At 45.9% G+C, this 27,449-nt stretch overlaps 1 protein-coding gene across 5 annotated transcripts in view; it reads left to right on the top strand.

Moving 5' to 3' along the window:
- Positions 1 to 27,449, top strand: part of POLM (DNA polymerase mu) — a 152,988-nt gene that overhangs the window by 74,322 nt on the left and 51,217 nt on the right. For 3 of the 5 annotated variants that reach the window (XM_077469558.1, XM_077469559.1, XM_077469556.1), the window contains exon 12: positions 2,224 to 2,427. In XM_077469558.1, the coding sequence (XP_077325684.1) occupies positions 2,224 to 2,307 (84 nt within the window). In that variant the 3' untranslated portion in view covers positions 2,308 to 2,427. Of the gene's footprint in view, positions 1 to 2,223; positions 2,428 to 27,449 lie in introns of those variants that run through there. The other 2 variants (XR_013270368.1, XM_077469557.1) reach the window with 1 other exon arrangement.

Here is a 27,449-nt window from a genome sequence, read left to right as displayed (position 1 = left end):
CCCACATCTTCAATCTCTCCCTCTCTACTGGCTCCTTCCCCTCTTTTCTAAAATATGCCCTGATCACCCCCATACTTAAAAAGCCCTCATTAGATCCCACCAGCCTGAACAACTTAAGACCCATCTCCTCGCTCCCGTTTGTGTCATAACTTTTAGAACGCTTAGTCTACAACAGTCTTGGCTCCTACCTCACTGACAACAACCTTCTTGACCCCTTACAGTCTGCCTTTCACTTACTACACTCCACTGAAACTGCCCTACTGAAACTCACTAATGACCTACTAACTGCTAAACCGTTGGCCACTACTCCATACGCGTACTACTCGACCTCTCTGCAGCTTTTGATACTGTTGACCATCCCCTCCTCAAAAAAAAACTCCACTCTCTTGGCCTTCAAGACTCTGCTCTATCCTGGCTCTCCTCTTACATATCACAGCGCTTCTTCAGTGTGACCTATAGCTCTGTTTCCTCCTCTCCACTTCCTCTTTCTGTAGGGGTACCTCAAGGTTTTGTCCTCTGACCCCTTCTCTTCTCCATTTACACCTCCTCCCTTGGTCTATTAATAAACTCCCATGGCTTCCAGTACCACCTGTATGCTGACGACTCACACTTCTCCATCAAGATCAATAATACAAACATCAGTCCCTCCCCTCATACCAAGGTACTAGGTGAAATCCTAGATTCTGACCTGTCCTTTCAGCCCCAAATCCAATTCATCCATACTTCATCTCTGAAACATTTCCAAAATACGCCCCTTTCTAACCGTTGACACCCCTAAGCAACTTATTCACTCCCTTGTTATCTCTCACCTTGACTGTTGCAACTCCCTCCTCATTAGCCTACCTCTCTGCAAGCTATCACCTCTTCAGTCTATCATGAATGCCACTGACAGACTCATCCACCTTGCCAACCATTCAGTATCCACCACTCCTCTCCACCAGTCCCTTCACTGGCTTCCCATTGCCCAATGAATACAATTCAAAACATGAACAAAACCATACAAAGCCATTCACAGTTATGCTCCGAGCTATATCGCCAATCTTCTCTCTAAATATCACCCAACCCGTCCTCTCCACTCCTCCCATAACCTTCTGCTCTCTAGTTCTCTTGTCTCCTCCTCCCATGCTCATTTCCAGGACTTCTCTAGAGCCTCTCACTTCTCTAGAACTCACTACCCCAATCTGTCTGGTTATCTCCTACTCTGTCCACTTTTAGGCGATCCCTGAAAATTCATCTCTTCAGGGAGGCCCATCTTGCCTCCAGTTAACAACCAAATCTTTTACTCCCCTCATCAGTTCATCCCTCACAGTCCCTACGTTTTTGTTTCCCCAGCCCCTCCCTCTTAGATTGTAAGCTCACAGGAGTAGGGCTCCTCTAACCCTCTTGTTTTGAATTGTACTGTTTGGTGTAGTGTCTCCCTCTACATTGTAAACCGCTGTGCAAACTGTTGGCGCTATATAAATCCTGTATAATAAGTTCACCTTTTGTAACGTGTTATACCCATGTTCAGTGTGTAATGCGTAACAAATGTACTGCCCTCCCAGTTTGGTCTTTCGAGGCGCCCACATAAAAATGCAAATTTATACTTGTAGATGCATTAAGGTGAACTTCTCCTTTAAAGCAGAGGTAGGCAATCTGGAGTCTTCCTGCTGTTGCAGAACTACAAGTACCATTATGCCTCTGCGAGTAATTGTAACTGCCAGCCTTGCAATGCTTCATGGGAAATGTAGTTCCACAACAGCTGGAGGACCCCAGGTTGCCTACTCCTGCTTTAAAGGGTATAGGACACATGATGTCCTGTACTGGACAGCTAAAAAAATTTTTATTTTTGACTTACTAGTAAAATCTATTTCTTAAAATACAGAAATACGGTATGGGGCAAAGGTGTCTGCCCTCTTTTATTTTTTTTTTTTTTTTTTTTTTTTCCTAAAAAAACTGAGGCTAGCTGGGAGTGGTGGGCAAGGTTAGATGTGGGCTGTCAGATGCATTTTTTTAAATGCATTGCTAATTGCTTTACGATAACTATTCTATGTCCCTTTCTTATGTTAATAAGTGTTTACTTACAAATTCATCTTTGTGGTTCAAAAACAATTTGAAGCTGAAAATTAGGCATCCCAGAAAATGTTATACGTTTTTTTCTTTTACAGTTATACAATATGGGCTGGAACTCAAAAATATGCCCTAACTTTTTTTTTTTTTTTTTTTTTTTAATCTTTCCAAAAGTATTCCTTCTCTGCAACATCGGAGGAAGATATCTTTGCACATTTGGGTTTGGAGTATGTGCCTCCCTCAGACAGAAATGCCTGATGATCATCCTTTGGTTCATGTACGTGTCTGTGATTATTTTACTGAGGATATGTAAAGGTATTCTATTTTTGTAAACGCAAAGCACAATTGTTCTATATAAAGTTTTTAATTATTTTAGTAGTTCTGTGGTGGTGATGGAATAATTTTTAAGTAAAAAAGTTTTTTTTTTTTTTTTTTATCCTTTTACTCTATTTTTTTAAATTCTTTGCACACTCAGTGACCAGTAAGACCAGAACCTGGTGAAGATATGCATAGTACAGTTCTTGGAGTGGAGGGGTGTTCAGAAAGCTGGTCTAAATTAGCCAGGCATGCATGAATGTTTGAATAACGTTACTGTAATCTCAGGTACAATTAAAACAAATCCTGTGATAAGTGAATATGGGGCTGCCATTGCTGACCACTCTTTCTGAAAATCCATGTAGCCTGGGCATCATGCTTATGTGATGACTAAGGCACAGACTTAAAACAAACCTGGAGATCTGATCTGTGTACTTGTTCCAGGTCAGTGACTCAAAATGCATTAAAGACAGGGGAACTGCTATTTTTGGAAGTAAGTTGGCAATGGCATTCTGCATATTTCTTTCAGTACTGGTTTCCTTTATGCCTGCCCAAATATCTGAAGCAACGGTCTGGTAGTTACATCCCAGGTTTATGTCAGACAGTTCATTCCTCCATGCAAGTAGATTCTGCTGTTCAGTATCCTAGTATACCAATTGTACAATTATTATGTATGTGTTGAATCTTCTGAAACCTAATAGACAATTATACGGTGGCACTCACATAGGTGGAATCTTTTAGGTCCCTTGAAACTCACTTGAGGTAGGGCAATAGCAGTGAAAGGTCAAGCTAGAAAACTCCATGTCTTGTACATGTTGTACCTAATCATTAGGATGAAAGAGAAACTTAAACAAAGACAAAAGCCATTACAGTAACTTTTTTATTTCCATGATTGAAGCAGAGTTCAGCGATGTTTGCACCGCAGCTTATGATTCCATTAGATGTAGGGTGCTGCAGCCAGTGGACGCGGCTTCGCAGCTGGGTCCCTACTGTGCATGCGTGAAGCGAGCTGTGTTCTCTTACTAGCCTAGCTGCGAGGGGAGGAGGAGGGGGCTGGACTTCTGGCATACCCTGCTGCAGTGAGGTCTGACGAAAGTGGGGACAAGGTACCTGTCAAAAACAGGTCCCCCCTCCCCCCTGAAAGGTGCCAAATGTGGCACCGGAGGGAGGGAAGGAATTGGATAAGCAGAAGTTTCACTTCTGGGTGGAACTCCGCTTTAAGTGATGAGTGAAACATTTCAAAGATTTCTTGTTTTTCCCTGCTGTTGCATAAGAGTAAGAATCTCATTGGGGGTGTGTGTATATATATGTATATGTGTGTTTCACCGGTATGGGTGCCAATCAATACTAAACATTTGCACGAGTAATCCGATACCTTAAACCAATACCTTTTGCGGTGCTATTTGAGCCCATATAAAATGAATTCCTGTCTGAATTGCATCCCTCTGCTCCTGTGTGAACCCAGGCTGGTCATAGTGACTTCAGTCTGGGTTCACACAGGAGCGGTGGGGGAAAACGCATGCAATTCAGACAGGCATCGCACTGCATTCCTGTTTAAATCACATGCGATTCAAGCCCATTCATTGGTATTGGTGCTCTGTATCAGCGAATACTTGGCTGAAAGTATTGGTACTCGTACTCATTGGTGATAAAATTATCGGTTCAACCCCAATATATACTGTATGCATCAGGCCAGTCAGGCGGTTGTCCCAGTTTTACTTCTGAGGGCCCTGCAGCTCTGCTACTGCAGAAGTGACTTAGTGTCACTAAACAATTCAGCTTTAATAAACGCACCCAATCCTGCATCCTGGTAAAAAGCACACCCTTTTACTGAAAATTTGAGAAGAATATTAAATACCATTGAACCGCACTGAGACCACGACTCCCATGACTCGTTATGCCAGTGATTCTACTAACCTCATTCATGCTAGTCCCTCCCACAAGTGTACCAAAGGGTGTTTTATTGTGCTTTTACGTACCAACATAACCAATAAGATGCCCATTGATTAACCTGTGGGAGGAACCAGCATATTTGAGGTCAGGGATATGTGCGTAGCAGAATTGCACTCATGTAGTTCATCTCAGGAAGAGACTTGAAGAGGTGGCTTTGTTTCTATATAGGGGAGTTTTAGAGCAGAAATGGCCATCCTCCTACAGGAAGTTGGAGTGGAGAGAATAAAAAGGTATTTTTCAAAATACGCCGTCCAAAGCTGATAATAAAAGAGACAGATGAATAGATCAGCATAAAATGTTTTATTTTTTTATTTTATTTTTTACCATTGTGTTCAGTTGTACTATGATATTCGGAGACACTGCCAGTGTTGTGTGGGGTTTATGCCAGGACAAGATTTAGAGACACCGGCTAGCTACAGGAATGCATTGGCACAATATTTTTTGCCTTTCGGGTCTGGAAGGATCCTTCATGTTCATGGACTGCAATAATGTGAATATTTTTATGGCAGTGTTCTCTCTCTCTCTCTATATATATATATATATATATATATATATATATATATATATATATATATATATATATATATATATATATATATATATATATATATATTGGTAATTACCAATACCAGGTAGTCACTGGGCCTGCCGAAGCACAATAGTTTTTGTATTTTTAGTTTATTTCACAATAACCTGTGCTTTGATACAGTTCATTTAGTTTTAGCTCTGAGAATTCCAAGTTCAATTTTTTTTTTTCTGGACTATAACCAGCCAACCAGGATTTATTTACCTGCAAGAAGCCCATAAAATATTTTGCATGCCTAGAAGCTGGATTCATCTACATTGGATTCAACTTCTGTCCTCTTGGTTAGTAAAGCTAGCTACACACTATTACAGTTTCAGTTCTAACCATAAGTAGCTGGACAAAAGTCAATTACTTTCAGCTGAACAGTGCCTGTAGGCAACCAGCTGCAGGCACTGTTCGGGTATTTTGACAGCTGGCATTTGTGGTTGTCAGAATTCAGTAGCCCGGCAGGGGAGATTAATTCATCCAGACCATTTTGTAAGGATAAAGAAATCTATTACTGTATGGCCAGCCTTAACCCCTTCACTTCTAAGGGTAAAACAAATCTTAATGCCCAAGCCCAATTTTGCAACTTTGACATGTGTTAGTAAAACTGTACACATCATCGCAACTACTTGTGTGCATCCAGGTGGATTATACCTTGTGTTTTTTCAGGACAAATTGGGCTTTCATGTGGTGGTAAATGGTAATGGATATCTCCTGTTTTTTGGCCCAAAATAGTAAAAAAAATAAAGGTTTATTTTTTTTAAGTTTAACTGTATATTTCTTGCTACTACCATCAAATGCAGCTATACCACATATGTGTATGTTAGTTGCTGTTTGTGCCCGTAGTACAGCCCAGACACAATAGTGTGCATTTTGCTTATTTATTTATTTTTTTCCCCCCTACCTAAAACACACAAACACTGATACCAATACTAATTAAAAAAAAAAAAAAAAAAAAATCTTGTCCAAAAAAATCCTGACCCTGAACTTTGGCCCTGACTCAAACACTAACCCTGTGGCTGACCTAGATTAAACCTTGATCTAGGTTTTTTTTTTTTTTTCTCTAAACACTGCAAGGATAGAGATATAATTTATCTGTTTCATCCATTCAGAGACCGAAAACACAGGGATGGGCTTCACAATGACTGGTCACTGTGATGGCCAATCAGAGGCTAATCAGACATTCCAAGTCTCGATTGTTAGAACGGGGCCTGGGGCTCTCGGCGAGCCCCCGGTCCCTGTGCTGGGATCATGCTGTGTGGCGTGCTACCGGCACAAAGGAAGATGCGCAAATATGCAGCCCCGCGGAAAAAATGCTGCATTGGCTGTTTTTTATATGACTTTATTAACAGTTTAAATTATTATGCACTTTTATGCGATTTTGGTTTGGTGCATTTTTATGTATTTTAACCACTTGCCGACCGCCGCACGACGATGTACGTCGACAGAATGGCACGGGCAGGCATATGGGCGTACCTGTACGTCCCTGCCTTCCCGTGGGTGGGGGGCCCGGTGCCTGCGGCGGTCGGTATTCGTTCTGGAGCGATCCGGGATGAGGGGGCGGCCATTCATTCATGGCCACCCCCTCGCGATCGCTCCTGACGAATGAAAATGCTCCGTGACATCACTTCCTCTCCTGTAATGTAAACTCAGGAGAGGAAGTGATGTAATCTCTCCTCCGTGTCGGTATTTTTCGTTCCGACACCGAGGAGAGAGGATCGGTGAGTTGCACCAACACGACACTACACAGTAGAACATGCCAAGCACACTCACACCCCCCCGATCACCCCCCCAATTACCCCTGCCCCCCCAGTCACAGTGACACCAATGTCATTTATTTTTATTTTTTTGCATTGGTGTCATTTGTGACTGTAATAACTGTTAGGGCAGTTAGGGTTAGCCCCCTTTAGTTCTAAGGTACCCCCCTAACCCCCCCAATAAAGGTTTAACCCCGTGATCACCCCCCTGTCGCCAGTGTCACTAAGGCTGGGTTCACATTGCAGCGGTTTATGAGAACGGATGTGATTCGCACCGCACTGCAGTGCAAATCACATCTGATCTCTGTGCGATTCGAGTTCAACAATACAGATAGTATGGCTGAATTCGTGTCGCACCCGCGGCAAACTCGCACGGGACCCTTTTTTTGGTCCGCAGCAGAATCGGATCGCATGGGTGTTCACACCATGCGATCCGAGTTTGCAGATCGCACTGCGATATGCGAACTGATCTGGGGGTGTCATTAACATTTCACTGACACTCCCAGCAGTTCGCATAGGGCAGTGTGAACTGCCGCCGGGAGGCATGCGATGCGGGAACCCGCCGCGGATTCGTGGCGTTCCCTCATCGCTCCAGTGCGAACCCAGCCTAATAAGCGATCGTTTTTCTGATCGCTGTATTAGTGTCACAGGTGACGCTAGTTAGGCAGGTAGGTATTTAGGTTCGCCGCAGCTTTTTATAGCACCAGGGACCCCCATATACTACCGCATAAAGCCCCCTGATTGCCCCCTAGTTAACCCTTTCACCAGTGATCACCATATAACTGTTACAGGTGACGCTGGTTGGTTAGTTATTTTTTTATAGTTTCAGGGCACCCGCCATTTATTACCTAGTCTCACTAGTGTACCCCTAAATTTAGGAGTGTCTACTTTCCAAAATGGGGTCATTTGGGGGGGGGTTTGTGCCATCTTGGCATTTTATGGCCTTCAAAACTGTAACGCCCTTAGAAAGCCTGAAGGCGGTGCTTGGTTTTCGGGGCCCCGTACGCGGCTAGTCTCCCAAAAAGTCCCACATATGTGGTATCCCCGTACTCAGGAGAAGCAGCAGAATTTATTTTGGGGTATCATTTCACATATGCCCATGGCATGCGTGAGCAATATATCATTTAGTGACAACTTTGTGAAAAAAAAAAAAGTTTGTAATTTTCCCGCAACTTGTGGCAAAATATAAAATATTCCATGGACTCAACATGCCTCTCAGCAAATAGCTTGGGGTGTCTACTTTCTAAAATAAGGTCATTTGTGGGGGTTTTGTGCCATCTTGGCATTTTATGGCCTTCAAAACTGTAATAGGTAGTGAGAAGTGAAATCAAAAATTTACGCCCTTAGAAAGCCTGAAGGCGGTGCTTGGTTTTCGGGGCCCCGTACGCGGCTAGGCTCCCAAAAAGTCCCACATATGTGGTATCCCCATACTCAGGAGAAGCAGCAGAATTTATTTTGGGGTGTCATTTCACATATGCCCATGGCATGTGTGAGCAATATATCATTTAGTGACAACTTTGTGTAAAAAAAAAAAAAAAAAAAAATTTCAATGGGCTCAACATGCCACTTATCAATTTCCTTAGGGGGTCTACTTTCCAAAATGGGGTCATTTGGGGGGGGTTTTGTACTGCCCTGCCATTTTAGCACCTCAAGAAATGGGATAGGCAGTCGTAAACTAAAAGCTGCGTAAATTCCAGAAAACGTACCTTAGTTTGTAGATGTGACAACTTTTGCGCAAACCAATAAATATACAGTTATTGACTTTTTTTTTACCAAAGACATGTGGCTGAATACATTTTGGCCTAAATGTATGACTAAAATTGAGTTTATTGGATTTTTCTAATAACAAAAAGTAGAAAATATCATTTTTTTTCAAAATTTGCGGTCTTTCTAAGTTTATGTCGCAAAAAATAAAAATCGCAGAGGCAATCAAATACCATCAAAAGAAAGCTCTATTTGTGGGAAGAAAAGGACGCAAATTTTGTTTGGGTACAACATTGCATGACCGCGCAATTACCAGTTAAAGCAGCGCAGTGCCAAATTGTAAAAAGACCTCTGGTCATTTACCAGCAAAATGGTCCGGTCTGAAAGTGGTTAATGGTTCAAGCTACTGTTAGGTGCCCATCAAGAAAAGCCTTGCAGTGTGGAAGCTGCCTTGCTAGAGCTAATTTTCCTTCATCTGACTTCACTTGAAAGTCTAAAAGTTGGCAGCGCCTTTTAAGTATCTCATTCTGCTGTAAACATCAAATCAGCAAAACACTGTATTCTCTAAAGATTGGGTCTCTGAAAATATGTCAACTGCATAATTCACATGAAGTCAAAATATCCCATACATGGAGGAAAATTAATGCCCTACAATGCAGTGTTGTAATGCTGCCAGATCCAGTAGTTAGGGAGTATGTTCATTATTTGCCAGCCACACATAACAAATCTGCTGGTTTATATGTATATTCTTCTAAGCAGTTTACATGGTGTAAAAGGAGTGGGCAGTAGAGCTAGTCCTGCCTAGGTCTGTCTTCACTATTCATATAGTCATTTCCTACAGCCTCTGCAGTGAAGTTAAAGCGGAGCTCCACCCTAAAGTGGAGCTTCCGCTCATTGGAACCCCCCCCCCCCCCCCCCGGCGCCACAATTGGCACCTTTCAGGGGGGAGGGGGGTGCAGGTACCTGTACAGTACAGGTATCTGCACCCACTTCCGGCATAGATATCTGCGGAATCTACGCCCCTTTCCGCAGAATCTACGCCCCCTTCCGAAGGTCCCCCACTGTCTGCTGGGAAACACACGGATCCCAGAGACAGCGGGGACCATCCTTATTGCGCAGCGCGACTCGTGCATGCGCAGTAGGGAACCGGGAAATGAAGCCGCAAGGCTCCACGTCCTGATTCCCATACCCAAGATGGCGGCGGCAGCACCCAAGAGACGATCGAGCGATTGGCTTCAGGTGCCGACATCGCGGGCGCGCTGGGCGGGTAAGTGTCATTATTTTAAAAGTCAGCAGCTGCAGTATTTGTAGCTGCTGGCTTTTGAAAAAAAAAAAAAAACTGCAGACTCCCGCTTTAAAGTGAATCTTTACTCAAAAATTAGGTTTGCCTTGAATTCCTCCTGAAAAATAGCAGTGATTGTGCCTAGGCACTGCCGCTTCTATAGCCTCATAGTGGGATACCTGTAGTGTACACAACCATTCTCACCCAGGATTGCTAGGGGTTCCTTGAGCTGTGGACGATTTACCTCCCATTTGATAGGGTCTGCATAGTTCCAGGACCCATGGCACTTGATAACATCAGATTCATGACACCAGTGTTCTTTTTTAGCTACCTGTAAGGGTGACATTCTGACTACAATGAAAGGAGGGCATCTTGCCACTGACAAATTCATATTAGAGGGGGTTCTCTGAGACATGAAAATTGCGAGTTACGAAGGTTAAAAGGTTGAGAGGGGTTGATCTAAGGCATATTCTGCCCACACTTGGTCTATGACTGTTATCACAAAATTTGGCACTGTCAGTACTGTGCTGCTTGTTCTGCCCGCTGCAGAAGAAGCTGCACTTGAAAGACCTGCAGTGCAACATCTCTTTTCTTCATGCATTGTGTGTATATCTCCTTTCCACCTCCCTTGCCGCTTCTGAACTATAGAACAACCAGTCACAAGATAATCAGACATCAGATCTGATATCAGGAAGCAAAGCTCTACTCCCTACTAAGATGTCCATCTTCATACAGACTCATGACTTGCAACAAGGCTTGGTAAGTTACATAGTAGGTGAGGTTGAAAAAAGACACAAGTTCATCAAGTCGAACCTATGTTAGTTAGTCAGGTTGAAAAAAGACACCAAATCCATCCAGTTCAACCACACAAAAAAAAAATGTGTGCGATTATATGTCAGTATTACATTGTATATCCCTGTATGTTGCAGTCGTTCAGGTGCTTATCTAATCGTTTATTGAAACTATCAATGCCCCCCATTGAGACCACCGCCTGTGGAAGGGAATTCTACATCCTTGCTGCTCTTACAGTAAAGAACCCTCTACGTAGTTTAAGGTTAAACCTCTTTTCTTCTAATTTTAATGAGTGGCCACGAGTCTTGTTGAACTCCCTTCTGCAAAAAAGTTTTATCCCTATTGTAGGGTCACCAGTACGGTATTTGTATATTGAAATCCTATTCCCTCTCAAGCGTCTCTTCTCCAGAGAGCATAAGTTCAGTGCTCGCAACCTTTCCTCATAACTAACATCCTTCAGACTCTTTATTAGCTTTGTTGCCCTTCTTTGTACTTGCTCCATTTCCAGCACATTCTTCCTGAGGACTGGTGCCCAGAACTGGACAGCATACTCTAGGTGCGGCTGGACCAGAGTCTTGTAGAGGAGGAGAATTATCGTTTTATCTCTGGAGTTGATCCCCTTTTTAATGCATGCCAATATTCTGTTTGCTTTGTTAGCAGCAGCCTGGCATTGCATGCCATTGCTGAACCTATCATCTACTAGGACCCCCAGGTCCTTTTCCATCCTAGATTCTCCCCCCAGTATATAGATTGCATTTATATTTTTTTCCACCCAAATGCATTATTTTACATTTTTCTACATTGAACCTCATTTGCCATGTAGTTGCCCACTCCATTAATTGTTCAGAACTTTTTGCAAGGTTTCCACATCCTGCGGAGAAGTTATTGCCCTGCTCAGCTTAGTATCATCCACAAATACAGAGATTGAACTGTTTACCCCATCCTCCAGGTTGTTTATGAACAAATTTAAATAGGATTGGTCCCAGCACAGAACCCTGGGGGACCCCACTACCCCTGACCATTCCGAGTAATCCCCATTTATCACCACCCTCTGAACTCGCCCTTGCAGCCAGTTTTAAAGAGGAAGTAAACCCTGATGGTCTTTGTCTCCCTGCAATGGTAAAGCATAATGGTCTACTATGCATTGCATAGTAGCCCATTATGTGTCACTTACCTGACACAGGAGCCAGCGATGTCACTGCTGTCCCCTGTAGCACGGAGTGTCCATCTTCTGTATATCGCTGCTCCGGCCACTCACGGTGCCGGAGCATCGATGACGTCACTCCCGCGCATGCGCACGGGAGCCGCCACTAAAGGCATATCGCTGTTAGCAGCGGTATGCTGCTAACAGCGATAGTGTGCCTGTCTTTTTTTGTAAATATCTCCTAAACAGTGTAGGTTTAGGAGATATCTTGGACCTACAGGTAAGCCTTAATCTAGGCTTACCCGTAGGTCAAAGTGGTTTGTAAGGGTTTACAACCACTTTAAATCCATGTACTCACCCTATTGTCCATGCCAACGGACCTTATTTTGTACTGTGTCAAATGCTTTTGCAGAATCCAGATACCGTATATACTCGAGTATAAGCCGAGATTTTCAGCCTCTTTTTTGAGGCTGAAAGTGCCCCCCTCGGCTTATACTCGAGTCATCGCTGTCTGCCCGCTCGATCAGCGTGTCGAGCAGACAGACAGCGGCCATTCTATTCAAAAGCCGCGCCTCCGGCTCCGCCTTCGCCTGTGATAGGCGGAACACTGAATTTCCCAGCAGCCTGTGTTCCGCCTATCACGGACATCGTATCATCCTCGTACTACGGACGAGGATGATACGACGTCTGTGATAGGCGGAACACAGGCTGCTGGGAAATTCAGTGTTCCGCCTATCACAGGCGAAGGCGGCGGCGCTGCTTTTAAAATTTACAATGGCCGCCGACGAAGAGGGCACGGGACGGAGGCAAGGGAAGGCACGGCACGGGACGGGACGGGACGGCGGCGGCGGCAAGGCACGGCACGGCACGGCACGACACGGGACGGATGCAAGGAGGCAAGTCACGGCACGGGACGGAGGCAAGGAGGCAAGGCACGGGACGGAGGCTCGGGACAAAGGTAGGCTGGACACACACACACACACACACACACACACACACACACACACACACACACACACACACACACACACACACACACACACACACAGGGATGGATGGATGGATGGATGGAGACACACACACACACAGGGATGGATGGATGGATGGAGACACACACACAGGGATGGATGGATGGATGGATGGAGACACACACACACAGGGATGGATGGATGGATGGACACACACACAGGGATGGATGGACGGACACACAGGGATGGACGGACACACAGGGATGGACGGACACACAGGGATGGACGGACACACACACAGGGATGGACAGGCATGTCTCACCCTCGGCTTATACACGAGTCAATAAGTTTGCCAGTTTTTTTGGGGGTAAATTGGGGGCCTCGGCTTATATTCGGGTCGGCCTATACTCGAGTATATACGGTACATCACGTCTATGTGCCTTCCTTTATCTAGATTGCAACTCGCCTCCTCATAGAAGGTTAATAGATTGGTTTAGCAAGAACGATTCTTTATGAATCCATGCTGATTACTGCTAATGATACTGTTCTTATTACTAAAATCTTGTATATAGTCCTTTATCATTCCCTCCAAGAGTTTACATACTAGTGATGTTAGGCTAACTGGTCTGTAATTCCCAGGGATGTATTTTGGGCCCTTTTTAATTTACCACTTGCTTACTAGGCGGATTCTGACATTTCTCTCCTACATGTTAAAATCATCATTTTTTTCTAGAAAATTACATAGAACCCCCAAATATTATATGTTTTTTTTTTATCAAAGACCCTAGAGAATATAATGGCGGTCATTGCAACTTTTATCTCGCACGGTATTTGCATAGCAATTTTTCTAATGTTGTTTATTTTTTTATTTTTTTTTATTTTTTTTTGTGCTTTAAAAAAAAAACAAAAAAAAAAAACAGTAAAGTTAGCCCAATGTTTTTACATAATGTGAAAGATGAAGTTACACAGAGTAAATAGATATCTAACATGTCACACTTCAAAATTGCACATGCTCGTGGAATGGTGCCAAGCTTCACTACTTAAAAATCCCCTTAGGCGATGCTTTAAAAATTTTTAGTGGTTACATGTTTTGAGTTACAGAGGAGGTCTAGGACTGACATTTATTGCTCTCGCTCTAACGTTAGCAGCGATACCTCACATGTGTGGTTTGAACACGTTTTCATATGTGGATGGGACTTGCGTATGCGTTCACTTCTGCGTGCGAGCTCACGGGGACAGGGGAGCTTTAAAAACATTTTCTCTTACGTTCACTGACTGACACAGCTCCTTTATTCTTGACCATTGGGTTGTTACGCCACCTTCAGGAGAGGACTAGGCAGAACATGTTAACATGTACCAAAAAAACAGAACTTTCTAGTTTCTTGTTTCAGTAACAACCCCCCAGCCTGCTTCCTGCAGCCTCAGTTTTTTTTCTGCCTAGTGAAGGAGAAGGACCTAGGAACCCTGTGGGCTCATAGCTCCATGTTTTTTTTTTTCTGCAGTTTGACTTTTTGCGCAAGATTAACCCTTTCCCGCCGAGCGTACGCAGATATGCGTACTCAGCTTCCGGGGGTTATACCGGGATGATGCCCGCACCTGCAGGCATCATCCCGGTTTCGTTTTTTGCAGCAGGCGATTGGCTATCCAGGTATAACAACCGATGCAGCTAAAAGCCGCTCGGCTGTTATGCCGGAGGAGCGGGAGGGGACGTCCCCCCCCCTCCCGCTGCCTCTCGCCGCTGCTACCGGTGCTCCCGCTCGATCGGGAGCACCGATCAGTGATCCGCCGCCTCCGGCTGCTGCGGAGGAACTGGAACGAAGCCGTAATCGGCTTCGTTCCAGTCTCCTCATCGTAAACACGGAAGCGACGTCATGACGTCACTTCCCGTTTACTCGGCTGCCAATGGCGCCGGTTTAAAAAAAATATCCGGTATTCAGAATCGCCGTTTTCGGCGATCTGAATACATTGAAGTGTAAAGGAGGGGTGGGGGGTCTTTTAGACCCCCGATCCCTCCATAAAGAGGACCTATCACCACCTATTACTGTCACAAGGGATGTTTACATTCCTTGTGACAGCAATAAAAGTGATACATTTTTTTTTTTTTTTTAAAACAATTTAGTTATTTTAAAATAAATAAAAAAATAAAAAAAATTTTTTTAAAGCGCCCGCTGTCCCCGCGAGCTCGCGAAGCAAAGAAAACGCATACGGAAGTCGCACCCGCGTATGTAAACGGTGTTCAAATCACACATGTGAGGTATCGCCGCGATCGTCAGAGCGAGAGCAATAATTCTAGCACTAGACCTCCTCTGTAACGCTAACCTGGTAACCGTAAAAAAAAATTTAAAGCGTCGCCTATTGAGATTTTTAGGTACCGTACTTTGTCGTCAATCTACAAGTGCGCGCAATTATAAAGTGTGACATGTTTTGGTATCTATTTACTCGGCGTAACATTATCTTTCACATTACGCAAAAAAATTGGGCTAATTTTACTGTTTTTTTTTTATTCATGAAAGTGTCCCTTTTCCCAAAAAGTTGCGTTTAAAACACCACTGCGCAAATACCGTGTGACATAAAATATTGCAACAATCGCCGTTTTATTCTCTAGAGTCTCTGCTAAAAAAATATATATAATGTTTGGGGGTTCCAAGTAATTTTCTAGCAAAAAATATGGATTTTAACTTGTAAACACCAAATTCCAAAAATAGGCTTAGTCATGAAAGGGTTAAGATCCTGTGATCTGCTATCAACAGCCGGCTGGGTGACAGGCTGTATATCCTTATCGTCTCCCCAGCCTGGCCAGCGAGCGTGTGCAGACCAGAGCTCTGCGCTGGGTCGGCCACGACATGCCCCTCAGGCTCCAGGGGTGGCCGGTGAGCGCAATGCTCAGGGGCACATATGACCGGATTACTGATCTCTGCGTCACAGTGTGCTGGGCCAGCAGCCACCCCGTACTGATCTGAGAGTGGGTCTGTGATGGAATGTTCCCCAGCTCGTCAGGACTGGTAAGTACAGCTCTCCCTGCCTCGGTGGGGCTGAGCAGCTGGGCATTCCCTGGGATGTCGATTCGGGGGTCCCTCTTTTCTCTCCCTGTCCCTATCTCCCCTCCCCCCCCCCGTGGGGGATGCTGCATGGGCTGCTGAGCAGTGTGTGTGTGTCACATACAGGGGCCCCCTGGGGGGACTCTCACCTTGGATGGGGGCTGCCCTGGGTGGCTGTGCCCTGGGTGTCTGTCATCCCCTGGTTGTCTGGAGGTCTGTGTCTGCTGATCGCTGTAGAGCTGTTTGCCGTCATTTCCTCTGCCTGTGTTTCACTGTCTCTCTCTGTATACCGTGCTTGAGGGCAATTTTTGGTGTGACCAGGGAAAAGCATGGTCAGAAGCCATTTTTTTGTAGTTCGGCGGCCATTTTCCCTGTTATTATGTCCTTTATACTGGACGCTCATTTGTTGTAGCCTAACACGTTTTTCATGCCCAGCGCTGATCCCTGAGGCTCAGTACAGCACGGTTTTCTCTCACAAGCACCTGGGAGCTGACACAGGCACACCTAGCTGGACGGCGCAGAAGTCGGTCGGGGTGGGAGCCCCCTCAGCCTGCACCAGTTAGGAGGGTGGGACCATCACTGTCCTAAGTCCCCAACAGGTGGCACAGTGTAGGGTCAGCATGGCTTCAGAAACTGGTGTTTCTTCCCCCGAAATCCAGGCAATTGCAACCGGTTCGCCTGCAGATAGTGCAGTGCCTCTGGATGCTTTGTCGGCAGTCCTTAATATGTTCGTTGCCAAGATGGAGGCGGTGCGTGGGCGCAAAGGTGGTAGAAAGCGGCCCCTGCTCCCCCCTGTCCTCCGGGGAGAGCTCTGAAGCAGACTCGGGGCCCGCTGAGACTGGTGGCCCCTGATCTGTTTTCAGATGACGCTGACCAGGAGCGATCGGACAGTGAGGATGATTCCGCGTCCGGGTCCGTGCAAGAAAATCGCTAGTTGGAGCATTTATCACAGCTGTGTGTGATACCCTGAAGTTTCAGGATACAGCAGGTCCTCCTGCTGCAGTAACGGTCCCTTTGGGGTCCCGTAAGCCAGCCTATACACCTAAGGTGTTTCTGTATCTGACTTATTTTTTGATAAGTTCATTTAAAGGAATGGGGGGGGTGACCGCAACGGACCTTTTTAGGTCCCAACGCATGTTACCCCCATGAGGAGAGCCTTCCTAAATAGTGGTTGGCTCCTCTGGTTGTGGACCCCCCAGTATCCAGGTTAAATAAAAGTAACCACGTTCCCGGTAGAAGAGGTTCCTGTGTTTTAGGACCCCACGGGCAGGAACTGAGGCAGTGGCCCGTTCCTTATTTACGGTTGGGGGGTCAGCAATACGACCAGTACTGACCACAGCACTTGTGTCGCAGACACTTACTGAATGGGCAAAACTTTTGCAACACAAAATGGAGAAGCAGCAGGCTACTCCTGTCTGCATGGAACTAGCAGACCAGTTAGTGCGCGGTCGTAAGTACATTTGGAACGTGGCTCTGGGCACGTGTCCTCTGCTATCCAGGGTTTCAGTCTCAGCAGTGGTGCTGAGGCACTTGATTTGGCTGAAAGGCTGGTCGGCAGACCAGACATTTGAAAAAGCTTTGACAGATCTACCCTTCCTTGGTGAGCGGCTCTTTGGAGCCTCGTTGGATGACATTATTAAGAATATCACAGGTGGGACGTGCCTTGCTCCCACAAGCCAGGAAGACTAAGAAGCCACGCCGCAGGCAAAGATCCTAATTTTCCGCTCAATAGGCTTTTCCGTCCGTCCGAGACTTCGGTGAAACGCTCCCAGTCTAACAGAACAAACCTTGGGGACAAAAGTGTCCCTGGAACCGCAAGCCTAACATGCCTGCGAGAAAAGTGTTAATGCATGAAGGTTTGCCTCCACCCGTCATACGGGTGGGGGGGGGGTCGCCTTTGGGAGTTTGCAGCCCGGTGGGCCTCTCAGCTATCTGGCCAGTGGGTCTGCAAACTGATTTCCTTGGCTACAAGATGGAGTTCCTCTCTTGGCCACCAAACAGATTCTTCCCTTCCAGCATACCCTTACTCCCGGCTCGCTGGGAGGCCCCATGGGGGCAGTATGGGACCTGCTAAACCTCAGGGTAATAGTGCCTGTTCCGGTGTTGGAAAGGTTCCAGGGGTTCTATTCCAATCTGTCTGTAGTCCCCAAAGAAGGAAGGGGTACGTCCAATCTTGGACTTAAAAGCCTTAATTGCTTTAAGTACAGAGGCTCAATGTGGCATCAGTTCACTCAGTTGTCGCTGCACTCCATCAAGGGGACTCCCTGGCGTCTTTGGACATCCAGGATGCATACCTGCACATACCCATATGCTTCAGGCATCATAGGGTTCTGTGAAATGCAGTCAGGGAAGCCCACTAACCAGTTTGTGGCTCTCCCTTTTTGACTTGGCTTCAGCACCCCGAGTCCTTACCAATGTATTGACTTCAATTTTGGCATTGTTGAGACAACGCGGGATCGCAATTGTAGTTACTGGGACGACCTCCTTCTGAGAGCAGCTTCCGCCTCAGAATTAAAGTAGGATGTGGCGATCACCATGCAAAGCCTGCAGGTATTTGGGTAGCTGTTAAACCTAGAAAGGTCGGTGCTCATACCGATTCAGCGTTGGAGTGCCTAGGCTTACCGCTGTACTCCATGGAAGTGAGAGTTTTCTCCCTTCAGACAAACTGCAGACTCTCAGAGCCGTGGTAAAACTATCGCTGAACCGCAGGTGGTCATCACTGCGTTTTCTGCATGTGAGTTCTGAGCCTCATGGTGACCGCCCTCAAGGCGGTACCGTACGGCCACTTTCTACCAGAGTCTTTCAGAAGGGGATATTGACACAATGGGACATATCTCTTATCCCTGGCTTGGCAGATTCAGGTGAGCCAGTCAGTCAGGGACTCCCTGCTCTGGTGGCTGAGGTCCCCGGCACTTCAGTCCGGGTAGTTGTTCCTACCTCTGCATTGGGCTGTGATCACAACAGATGCCAGCCTGACTGGCTGGGGTGGAGTACTGGGAGTACAGTTGACCCAGGGTCTCTGGTTGGGTGAGAAACCCAATTTGCCGATCAATTTGCTCGAACTCCGAGCGATCAGGCTTGCCTCTCTGCATAGACGATGAGACTACGAGGGCGTACGATCAGGATCCAGTCAGATGATGCCACGGCGGTGGCATATATCAACCATCAAGGAGGAACAAGTAGCTTGGCTGTAGCATGGGAGGTCCCTCATATCCTTCAGTGGACAGAGCGACAGGTACCGGCCTTGTCGGCCATTACATCCCGAGAGGAGAAAATGTGGAAGGCGGACTACCTAAGTCGCCAGATGCTAGGCCCAGTAGAATGGGCGTTGCATCCAGGCATGTTCAGGCTACTGTGCCTGCAGTGGAGCACACCAGATGTCCTGGCTTCCCATCTCAATCGGAAGGGGCCGAGATTCGTATTCAGGATAAAGGATCCTTGGGCAGCTGGGGGCTCCATGGGATCAGTACCGACTGATCTATGACTTTCCTCCGCAAAAGCTACTACCCTGTCTGCTCCGCAGAGTGGAGGCCGAGGGGGTTCCAGTAATACTAACGCCCCGGATTGGCCTTGGTGTCCCTGACGCACCGACCTAGTACGCCTGGTTGCGAAGGCTCCCTGGTGACTGCCGTTGCGAGAGGACCTTCTGTGTTTAGGTCTGATTCTCCATCTTGTTTTACCATAGTTGGTTTGATGCCGATGCCTATCGGAGTGATCACTTGTAAACAAACCGGCGTCATGTTATGACGCCGGTTCCTCCCTCCCCCTCTCTGTACCGATCGGTACAGCGGAGGGGGAAGAGATCAGTGTCAGCAGCGCTGTGGGCTGCATCTGCAGTGCCCACATCACTGCTCACCGAAAATTAACCCCATCATACCCTGCCATTACTCTGCAACACTCTGCTGCAACAACACTCTGCTGCAATACCCTGCAACAACACTCTGCTGCAACAACACTCTGCTGCAATACCCTGCAACAACACTCTGCAATGCCCTGCAACACCCGCCAATACCCTGCAACAACACTCTGCAATGCCCTGCAACACCCACCAATGCCCTGCAACAACACTCTGCAATGCCCTGCAACACCCGCCAATACCCTGCAACACCCGCCAATACCCTGCAACAACACTCTGCAATGCCCTGCAACACCCGCCAATACCCTGCAACACCCGCCAATACCCTGCAACACCCGCCAATACCCTGCAACACCCGCCAATACCCTGCAACACCCGCCAATACCCTGCAACACTCTGCAATGCCCTGCAACGCAATACTCTGCAACGCCATACTCTGAGATACCCAGCCAAACTCTGAGATACCCAGCCATAGTCGGTGATACCCTGCAATACCCAGCCATAGACATCCCCCCCCCTCCCACCGCCCTCTGGTGCTTCTACCGACTCGCCAATACGATTTTTCAGGCTTCCCAGCTTAGAGGTGAGATGCGGGGTCTTATTGATCCCATATCTCACTGTAAAGAGGACCTGTCATGCCATATTCCTATTACAATGGATGTTTACATTCCTTGTAATAGGAATAAAAGTGATAAAAAAATTTATTTTTGGGGAAAAGTCAAACTAAAATAAAGTAAAATGAACAATAAAATCCTTTTTTTTTTTTTTTCAAAGCGCCCCTGTCCCCATGTGCTCGCATGCAGAAGCGAACGCATACGTAAGTCCCGCCCACATATGAAAACGGTGTTCAAACCAAACATGTGAGGTATCGCTGCGAACGTTGGAGCGAGAGCAATAATTCTAGCCCTAGACCTCCTCTGTAACTCAAAACATATAACCAGTAAAAAAAATTAGATCATCGCCTATGGGGATTTTTAAGTAGCGACGTTTGGCGCCATTCCACGAGCATGTGCAATTTTGAAGAGTGACATGTTAGGTATATTTACTCAGCGTAACTTCATCTTTCACATTATGCAAAAATTGGGCTAACCTTACTGTGGTTTTTTTTTTTATTAATTTTTTTTTTAAGCACAAAACTGTTTTTTTTTCCAAAAAAAAAAGCATTCGAAAAATTGCTGCGCAAATAACGTGCGAGATAAAAAGTTGCAACGACCACCATTGTATTCTCCAGGGTGTTTGCTAAAAAAACATATATAATGTTTTGGGATTTTATGTAATTTTCTAGCAAATAAATGATGATTTTTACATGTAGGAGAGAAATGTCAGAATTGTCCTGGGTGCTCCAGAACGCCTGATGGCGCTCCCTGCATGTTGGGCCCCTGTATGTGGCCACGCTGTGTAAAAGTCTCACACATGTGGTATCGCCGTACTCGGGAGTAATAGCAGAATGTGTTTTGGGGTGTAATTTATGGTATACATATGCTGTGTGTGAGAAATAAACAGATAATGTGACAATTTTGTGGAAAAAAAAGTAAAAAAAATCTTGATTTTGCAAACAATTGTGGGAAAAAATGACAACTTAAAAAAACTCATCATGCCTCTTACTAAATACCTTGGAATGTCTTCTTTCCAAAAAGGGGTCATTTGGGGGGTATTTGTACTTTTCTGGCATGTTAGGGTCTCAAGAATTCAAATAGGCCGTCAGTACTTCAGGTGTGATCAATTTTCAGATATTGGCACCATAGCTTGTGGACTCTATAACTTTCACAAAGACCAAATAATATCCACCAATTTGTACTTATTTTTACCAAAGATATGGAGTAGTATAAATTTTGGCCAAAATTTATGAAGAAAAAATTACTAATCTGCTAAATTTTATAACAGAAACAAAGAAAAATAAAAATGTTTACAGAATTTTCTGTATTTTTTCTTTTATAGCACAAAAAATTAAAAAACCCAGCGGTGATTAAATACCACCAAAAGAAAGCTCTATTTGTGTGAAAAAAGGACAAAAATTTCATATAGGTCCAGTGTTGCATGACTGAGTAATTTTAATTTAAAGATACACACTCCACAAACCCTTTACCTAGTGTATCATCACAGCGCTGTGGATAACTCAATATTTTATATCTTAGCTGCCACTTACCATAAAATGTCACATATAAAAAGGTGCATACAAAAATAGTAGTAAACTTCCAAAAAACTAATTAGTTGCACGTGGCGCTATAACCTGTGTACCTTTCAGTGCACAGATCCTCACCTCCTCAGTGATCTTATCTCAAATCATAAATTGTCTAATCAATAACAAAATATATAAATATTAATCACTCAGTGAATACCCAAATTTACATTTAAATTACACATATAGTGAAAAATATATAAACGAATGTGAATATAGTCCATCCACCACACAATATTCGAAAAAGCATCCAGATTACAGAAAGTCTTTCTATAAATGCATAAGAAGAATATCCAGTGTTCAGATTCCTTTCTACAAGTGACTCCTTCACCACACCATCCGTGATTTATGCTCCCCCCTTCGTGAAAACACTCACCGACTGCTAAGCCTTACACTCTCGTGTGAGGCTCAAGGGCTTTCAAATGATCTCTCAAGATGAAATTCAGACCCCAGCACATCCGATTGGAACTTCTCCACTTACGCACTTCATTGTATAAATATATACCTCAAAGAGAAATCACAGAGGGAGACCCCAATAGTGTAATACTGCAAACACTCTTTAATGTATAAAAAATCTCACTCAGTTCATGTGAGTGCATAAGGAGTGAGATTTTTTATACATTAAAGAGTGTTTGCAGTATTACACTATTGGGGTCTCCCTCTGTGATTTCTCTTTGAGGTATATATTTATACAATGAAGTGCGTAAGTGGAGAAGTTCCAATCGGATGTGCTGGGGTCTGAATTTCATCTTGAGAGATCATTTGAAAGCCCTTGAGCCTCACACGAGAGTGTAAGGCTTAGCAGTCGGTGAGTGTTTTCACGAAGGGGGGAGCATAAATCACGGATGGTGTGGTGAAGGAGTCACTTGTAGAAAGGAATCTGAACACTGGATATTCTTCTTATGCATTTATAGAAAGACTTTCTGTAATCTGGATGCTTTTTCGAATATTGTGTGGTGGATGGACTATATTCACATTCGTTTATATATTTTTCACTATATGTGTAATTTAAATGTAAATTTGGGTATTCACTGAGTGATTAATATTTATATATTTTGTTATTGATTAGACAATTTATGATTTGAGATAAGATCACTGAGGAGGTGAGGATCTGTGCACTGAAAGGTACACAGGTTATAGCGCCACGTGCAACTAATTAGTTTTTTGGAAGTTTACTACTATTTTTGTATGACTGAGTAATTGTCATTCAAAATGTGAGAGCGCCGAAAGCTGAAAATTGGTCTGGTTATTAAGGGTGTTTAAGTGCCCAGTGGTCAAGTGGTTAAAGAATTTCTTGGGATTTTTTTTTGCACTTCTTTAGACTGTGTCTTTCATGTTCTATCTTATCCGTCCTTATTGCACCCTTACATTTCTTGTTGCATTATTTATAAAGTCTGAATGCTGATGATGATCCATCAACCCTTATATTTTTTGAAGGCTTTCTCCTTTGCTTTTATATGCTTTTTTTTACATTGGAGATAAGCCATCCAGGACTTTTGTTTGCTCATTTAAATGTATTACCCAATGGGATACATTGGCTAATGCCCTTATTTAATATGCTTTTAAAGCAAACCCATCTCCTCTGTGTTTGTTCCTAAGATTTTATCCCAATTTATGCCTTCTAACAAGGTTTGTAGTTGAGGGAAGTTGATCCTGGGGAATCGGCTGCAGGGGGCCTAGTAGAAATATTGTTAAATGGCTAATTGCTCTGTTTTGTTTATGGCCTCCACAGTGTAAAAAAATGTGTTTAGAACAGGAAAACATTACTATACAGTGACTTTCATCATTTGCTAAATAATTCCCTGGGATCAGGATGTGAGTTGAAAGGCTGCTGTTTCATTCCTGCTCAATTGTGCTGATCGAGTGTTTTCAATATGTTTAAGTTTCTTATCTAGAGCAAATATGCATTTCAGATCAGACTTAAATGAGGCTACTTGGTAATCATCAGGGATTAAATGTATGAAGAATGGCAGCCAGGCAATTGGCAGTTTTAAAGTTGATCAGTCATTGGCAGCCTACGCATTTTTCTTAGAAGTTTTAATTTACCATAACCCTGTACCTCTCCCTTTTCTGCCTCCATATGCTCTAAGGAAACTGGAACTATCCAAAGCTTAGACACACTTCCTCACAAGACAGGTATCCAGTTTGGTGATTTGGCCACTCTCTCCAAGCACTCTATTGTGGAAGGAAGGTGGTGGTGGTCACCTAGTACTTTCAGGTAATAAGGAACAGTGATTTCTCTTATATTCACTGACTGACACAGCTCCTCTCTTAGCCATTGGGTTGTTACGCCACCTTTAGGAGAAGACTAGGCATAACATGTTATGAAAAACACAGACCTTTTAGTTCCGCCCAAGGGGCGGTCCCTTAGGTAACAGCCCCCCAGCCTGCCATGCAGCTGTCGGTTTTATTTTGCCTAGTGAAGGACCTAGGAACCCATCGGTCCGGATTTTTTTCTGCAGAAGCTTTTGCTTTTTGCGCAAGACTATAGATCCTGTGATCTGCTATCAACAGCCGGCTGGGTGACAGGCTGGATACCCTTATCCTTGTAGTCTCCCCAGCCTGGCCAGCGAGCGTGTGCAGACCAGAGTTACGCGCTGGGTCAGCCACGACGTACCTCAGCCCCAGAGGTGGTCGGTGAGCTTTAATGCTCCAGGGCACACATATGACTGGGCTACTGATGTCTACGTCAGTGTGCTGTGGCCAGCAGTCACCCCGTACTGATCGGAGAGTGGGTCTGTGATGGAATGTCTCACCAGCTCTGCAGGACTGGTAAGTACAGATCTCCCTGCCTCGGTGGAGCTGAGCAGCTGGGCATTCCCTGGGAGGTCGATTTGGGGGGTCCCTCACCTCCTTTTTTTTTTCCTCCCTATCTTCCCTCCCCTCCCTGTGGGGGATGTTGCATGTGGCTGCTGAGCTTTGTGTGTGTGTCATGTGCAGGGGCTCTTTGGGGGGGCTCTCTCCTGGGGTGGGGGGCTGTGCTGGCCAGCTGTGCCCTGATGTGAGTTCTTCTCTCCCTGGGGGGAGGGTGTGAGATCCCTGCAGCACTGTTCACCACCATTTTCTGTCAGTGGCCATCTTAGGTGAGGGCAAGGAGCAGCATGCTCTCCTGTAGCTTGGCGGCCATTTTCCCTGTGGTTTTGTCCTTTATACTGGACGCCCGGTGGCCATTTTTCTTGAAGCCTTAGCACGTTTTCTGATCAATCTCTAGGAGCAGCATGCTTTCCTTTAGCCTAGCGGCCATTTTCTCTGTGCTTTATGTCCTTATACTGGACGCTCGGCGGCCATTTTCTTTGAGCCTGAGCACATTGTAGATTGGTTTCAGAGCCATAAGCAGCAGCTCTGGATGACAGTGTGATTTCCTCTGCACCTGGGAGCTGACAAGGAACACAGGCGCTACTTGCTGGACAGCGCAGAACCAGCCAGGGTGGTGAGTCCTGCGGGAAAGAGCCCCTCAGCCAGCAGCAGTTAGGGGGGTGGGACCATCACTGTCCTAAGTCCCAATCAGGCGGCAGACAGGGTAGGGTCAGCATGGCTTCAGAAACTGGTGTTTCTTCCCCGAAAATCCAGGCAATTGCAACCGGTTCGCCTGCAGAATGTGCAGTCCCTCTGGAAGCTTTGTTGGAGGTCCTGAATTCGTTTGTTGCGAAGATAGAGGCGGTGTGTTGGCGCAAAGTTGCTAAGAAGCGGCCCCTGCCACCCGTCCTCTGGGGAGAGCTCTGACGCAGACTTGGGCCCCGCTGAGACTGGTGGCCCCTGATCTGTTTTCAGATGACGCTGACCAGGACCGATCAGTCAGTGAGGATGAGTCCGGGTCCGTGCACGGCAAAGCGTTTGTTGGAGCACCTATCGCAGCTGTGAGTGATACCCTGAAAATTCAGGAGCCAGCAGATCCCTCTGCTGATGTAGCGGTCCCCTTTGGGTCCCGTAAGCCAGCACGTTCACCTAAGGTGTTCCCGTATCTGACCTATTTCGATAAGTTCATTTACAAGGAATGGGGTAGACCGCAATGGACCTTTTCGGTCCCCAAATACATGGCGGTGCGTTACCCCTTTTGAGGAGAGCCTTCTCAAAAAGTGGTCTGCTCCTACGGTCGTGGACCACCCAGAATCCAGGTTAAACAAAGTAACCACAATCCCGGTAGAGGGGACTCCTGCCTTTAAGGACCCCACGGACCGGAAGGCCGAGGCAGTGGCTCGTTTCTTGTTTATGGGGTCAACCATGCGACCAGTACTGGCATCCACACTTATGTAGCAGACACTGAGTGGGCAAAACTGTTGCACTGCGAATTGGGAGAACAGGCTTCTCCTGTCTGCGTGGAACTAGCAGACCAACTAGTGCAAGGCCTTAAGTACGTTTGTGATGCGGCCCTGGATACTCTTCCCCTGTTATCCAGGGCTTCAGTGTCAGCAGTGGTGCTGAGGTGCCTGATTTGGTTAAAATTCTGGTCTGCTGACCAGGCATCCGAGAAAGCCCTGACAGCTTTGCCCTTCCTTGGCGGCCGGCTCTTTATTTAAAATGCCACAGATGGTAAGAGTACACTACTCCCACAGGCCTGGAAGGCTAAGGAGCCACGCTGTAGGCAAGGGCCCTCATTTTCCGCTTGGAAATGGCTTTTTCGTCCGCCCGGAGCTTTGATCAAATGTCTCCAGCCCAACAGGACGACCACTGATGGACAAAAGCATCCCTGGAACCACAAGTCTGTGAGCAAAAGTGCTACCGCATGAAGGTTTGCCCCCACCCGCAACACGGCTGGGGGGTTGCCTTCGGGAGTTTGTAGCCCGGTGGGCCTCTTGGCTGTCCAACCAGTGGGTCTGCGATCTGATTTCCTCCAGCTACAAGATAGCATTCCTCTCTTGGCCGCAAAGCGGATTCTTCCCCTCCAGCATACCCGTACTCTGGAGGCCCTCTTGGGGGCGGTAAGGGACCTGCTGAATCGTGGGGTGATAGTACCTGTTCCGGAATCGGAACGATTCCAGGGGTTCTACTCAAACCTGTTTGTAGTTCCCAAAAAGGAAGGGGTATGTCCAATCTTGGCTCTTAAAGCCCTCAATTACTTTGTAAAAGTACAGAGTTTCAGAATGGAATCAGTTTGCACTCCATCAAGGTGACTCCCTGGCGTCCTTGGACATCCAGAATGCATACCTGCACATACCCATATGCCTCCAGCATCATAAGTTTCTGCGATTTGCAGTCAGGGAAGCCCACTACCTGTTTGTGGCTCTCCCTTTTGGTTTGGCATCAGCCCCCTGAATCTTTACCAAGGTATTGGCTCATGTTTTGGCATTGCTACGGCAACGTGGGATCGCAATTGTGGGTTACCTAGATGATCCCCTCCTGAGAGCATCTTCCACCTCAGAGTTAGAGGAGGATGTGGCGATCACCATGCAGACCCTCTAGGAATTTGGGTGGCTGTTGAACCTAAAAAAGCTTGCTGCTGGACTCCATGGAAGCGAGCGTATTTCTCCCTTCAGACAAGCTGCAGACTCTCAGAGCCGTGGTAAAACTGATGAACTGCAAGTCGTCGTAGCTACGCTTCTGCATGCGAGTCCTGGGACTCATGGTGGCCTCCTCTGAGGCAGTACCATATGCCCAGCTCCACACCAGAGTTCTGCAGAAAGATTTTGACAAAATGGGACAAATCTCCGTTGTCCCTGGATCAACGGATCCAGGTGAGCCAGTTAGCCAGGGATTCCCTGATCTGGTGGCTGAGGTCCCCAGTACTTCAGTCCGGGGAGTCGTTCCTACCTCTGAAATGGACGGTGATCACAACGTACGCCAGCCTATCCGGCTAGGTTGGAGTTATGGGAGTTCAGTCGACTCAGGGCCTCTGGTCGACGG

The sequence above is a fragment of the Lithobates pipiens genome, unplaced genomic scaffold (assembly GCF_037356315.1).
Source record: "Lithobates pipiens isolate NorthernLeopardFrog02 unplaced genomic scaffold, aLitPip1_a1.2 Scaffold_8, whole genome shotgun sequence".
NCBI lineage: Eukaryota > Metazoa > Chordata > Amphibia > Anura > Ranidae > Lithobates > Lithobates pipiens.
Note: the sequence above shows the minus strand (reverse complement) of the source record. Positions and strands in the feature narration are given on the sequence as shown.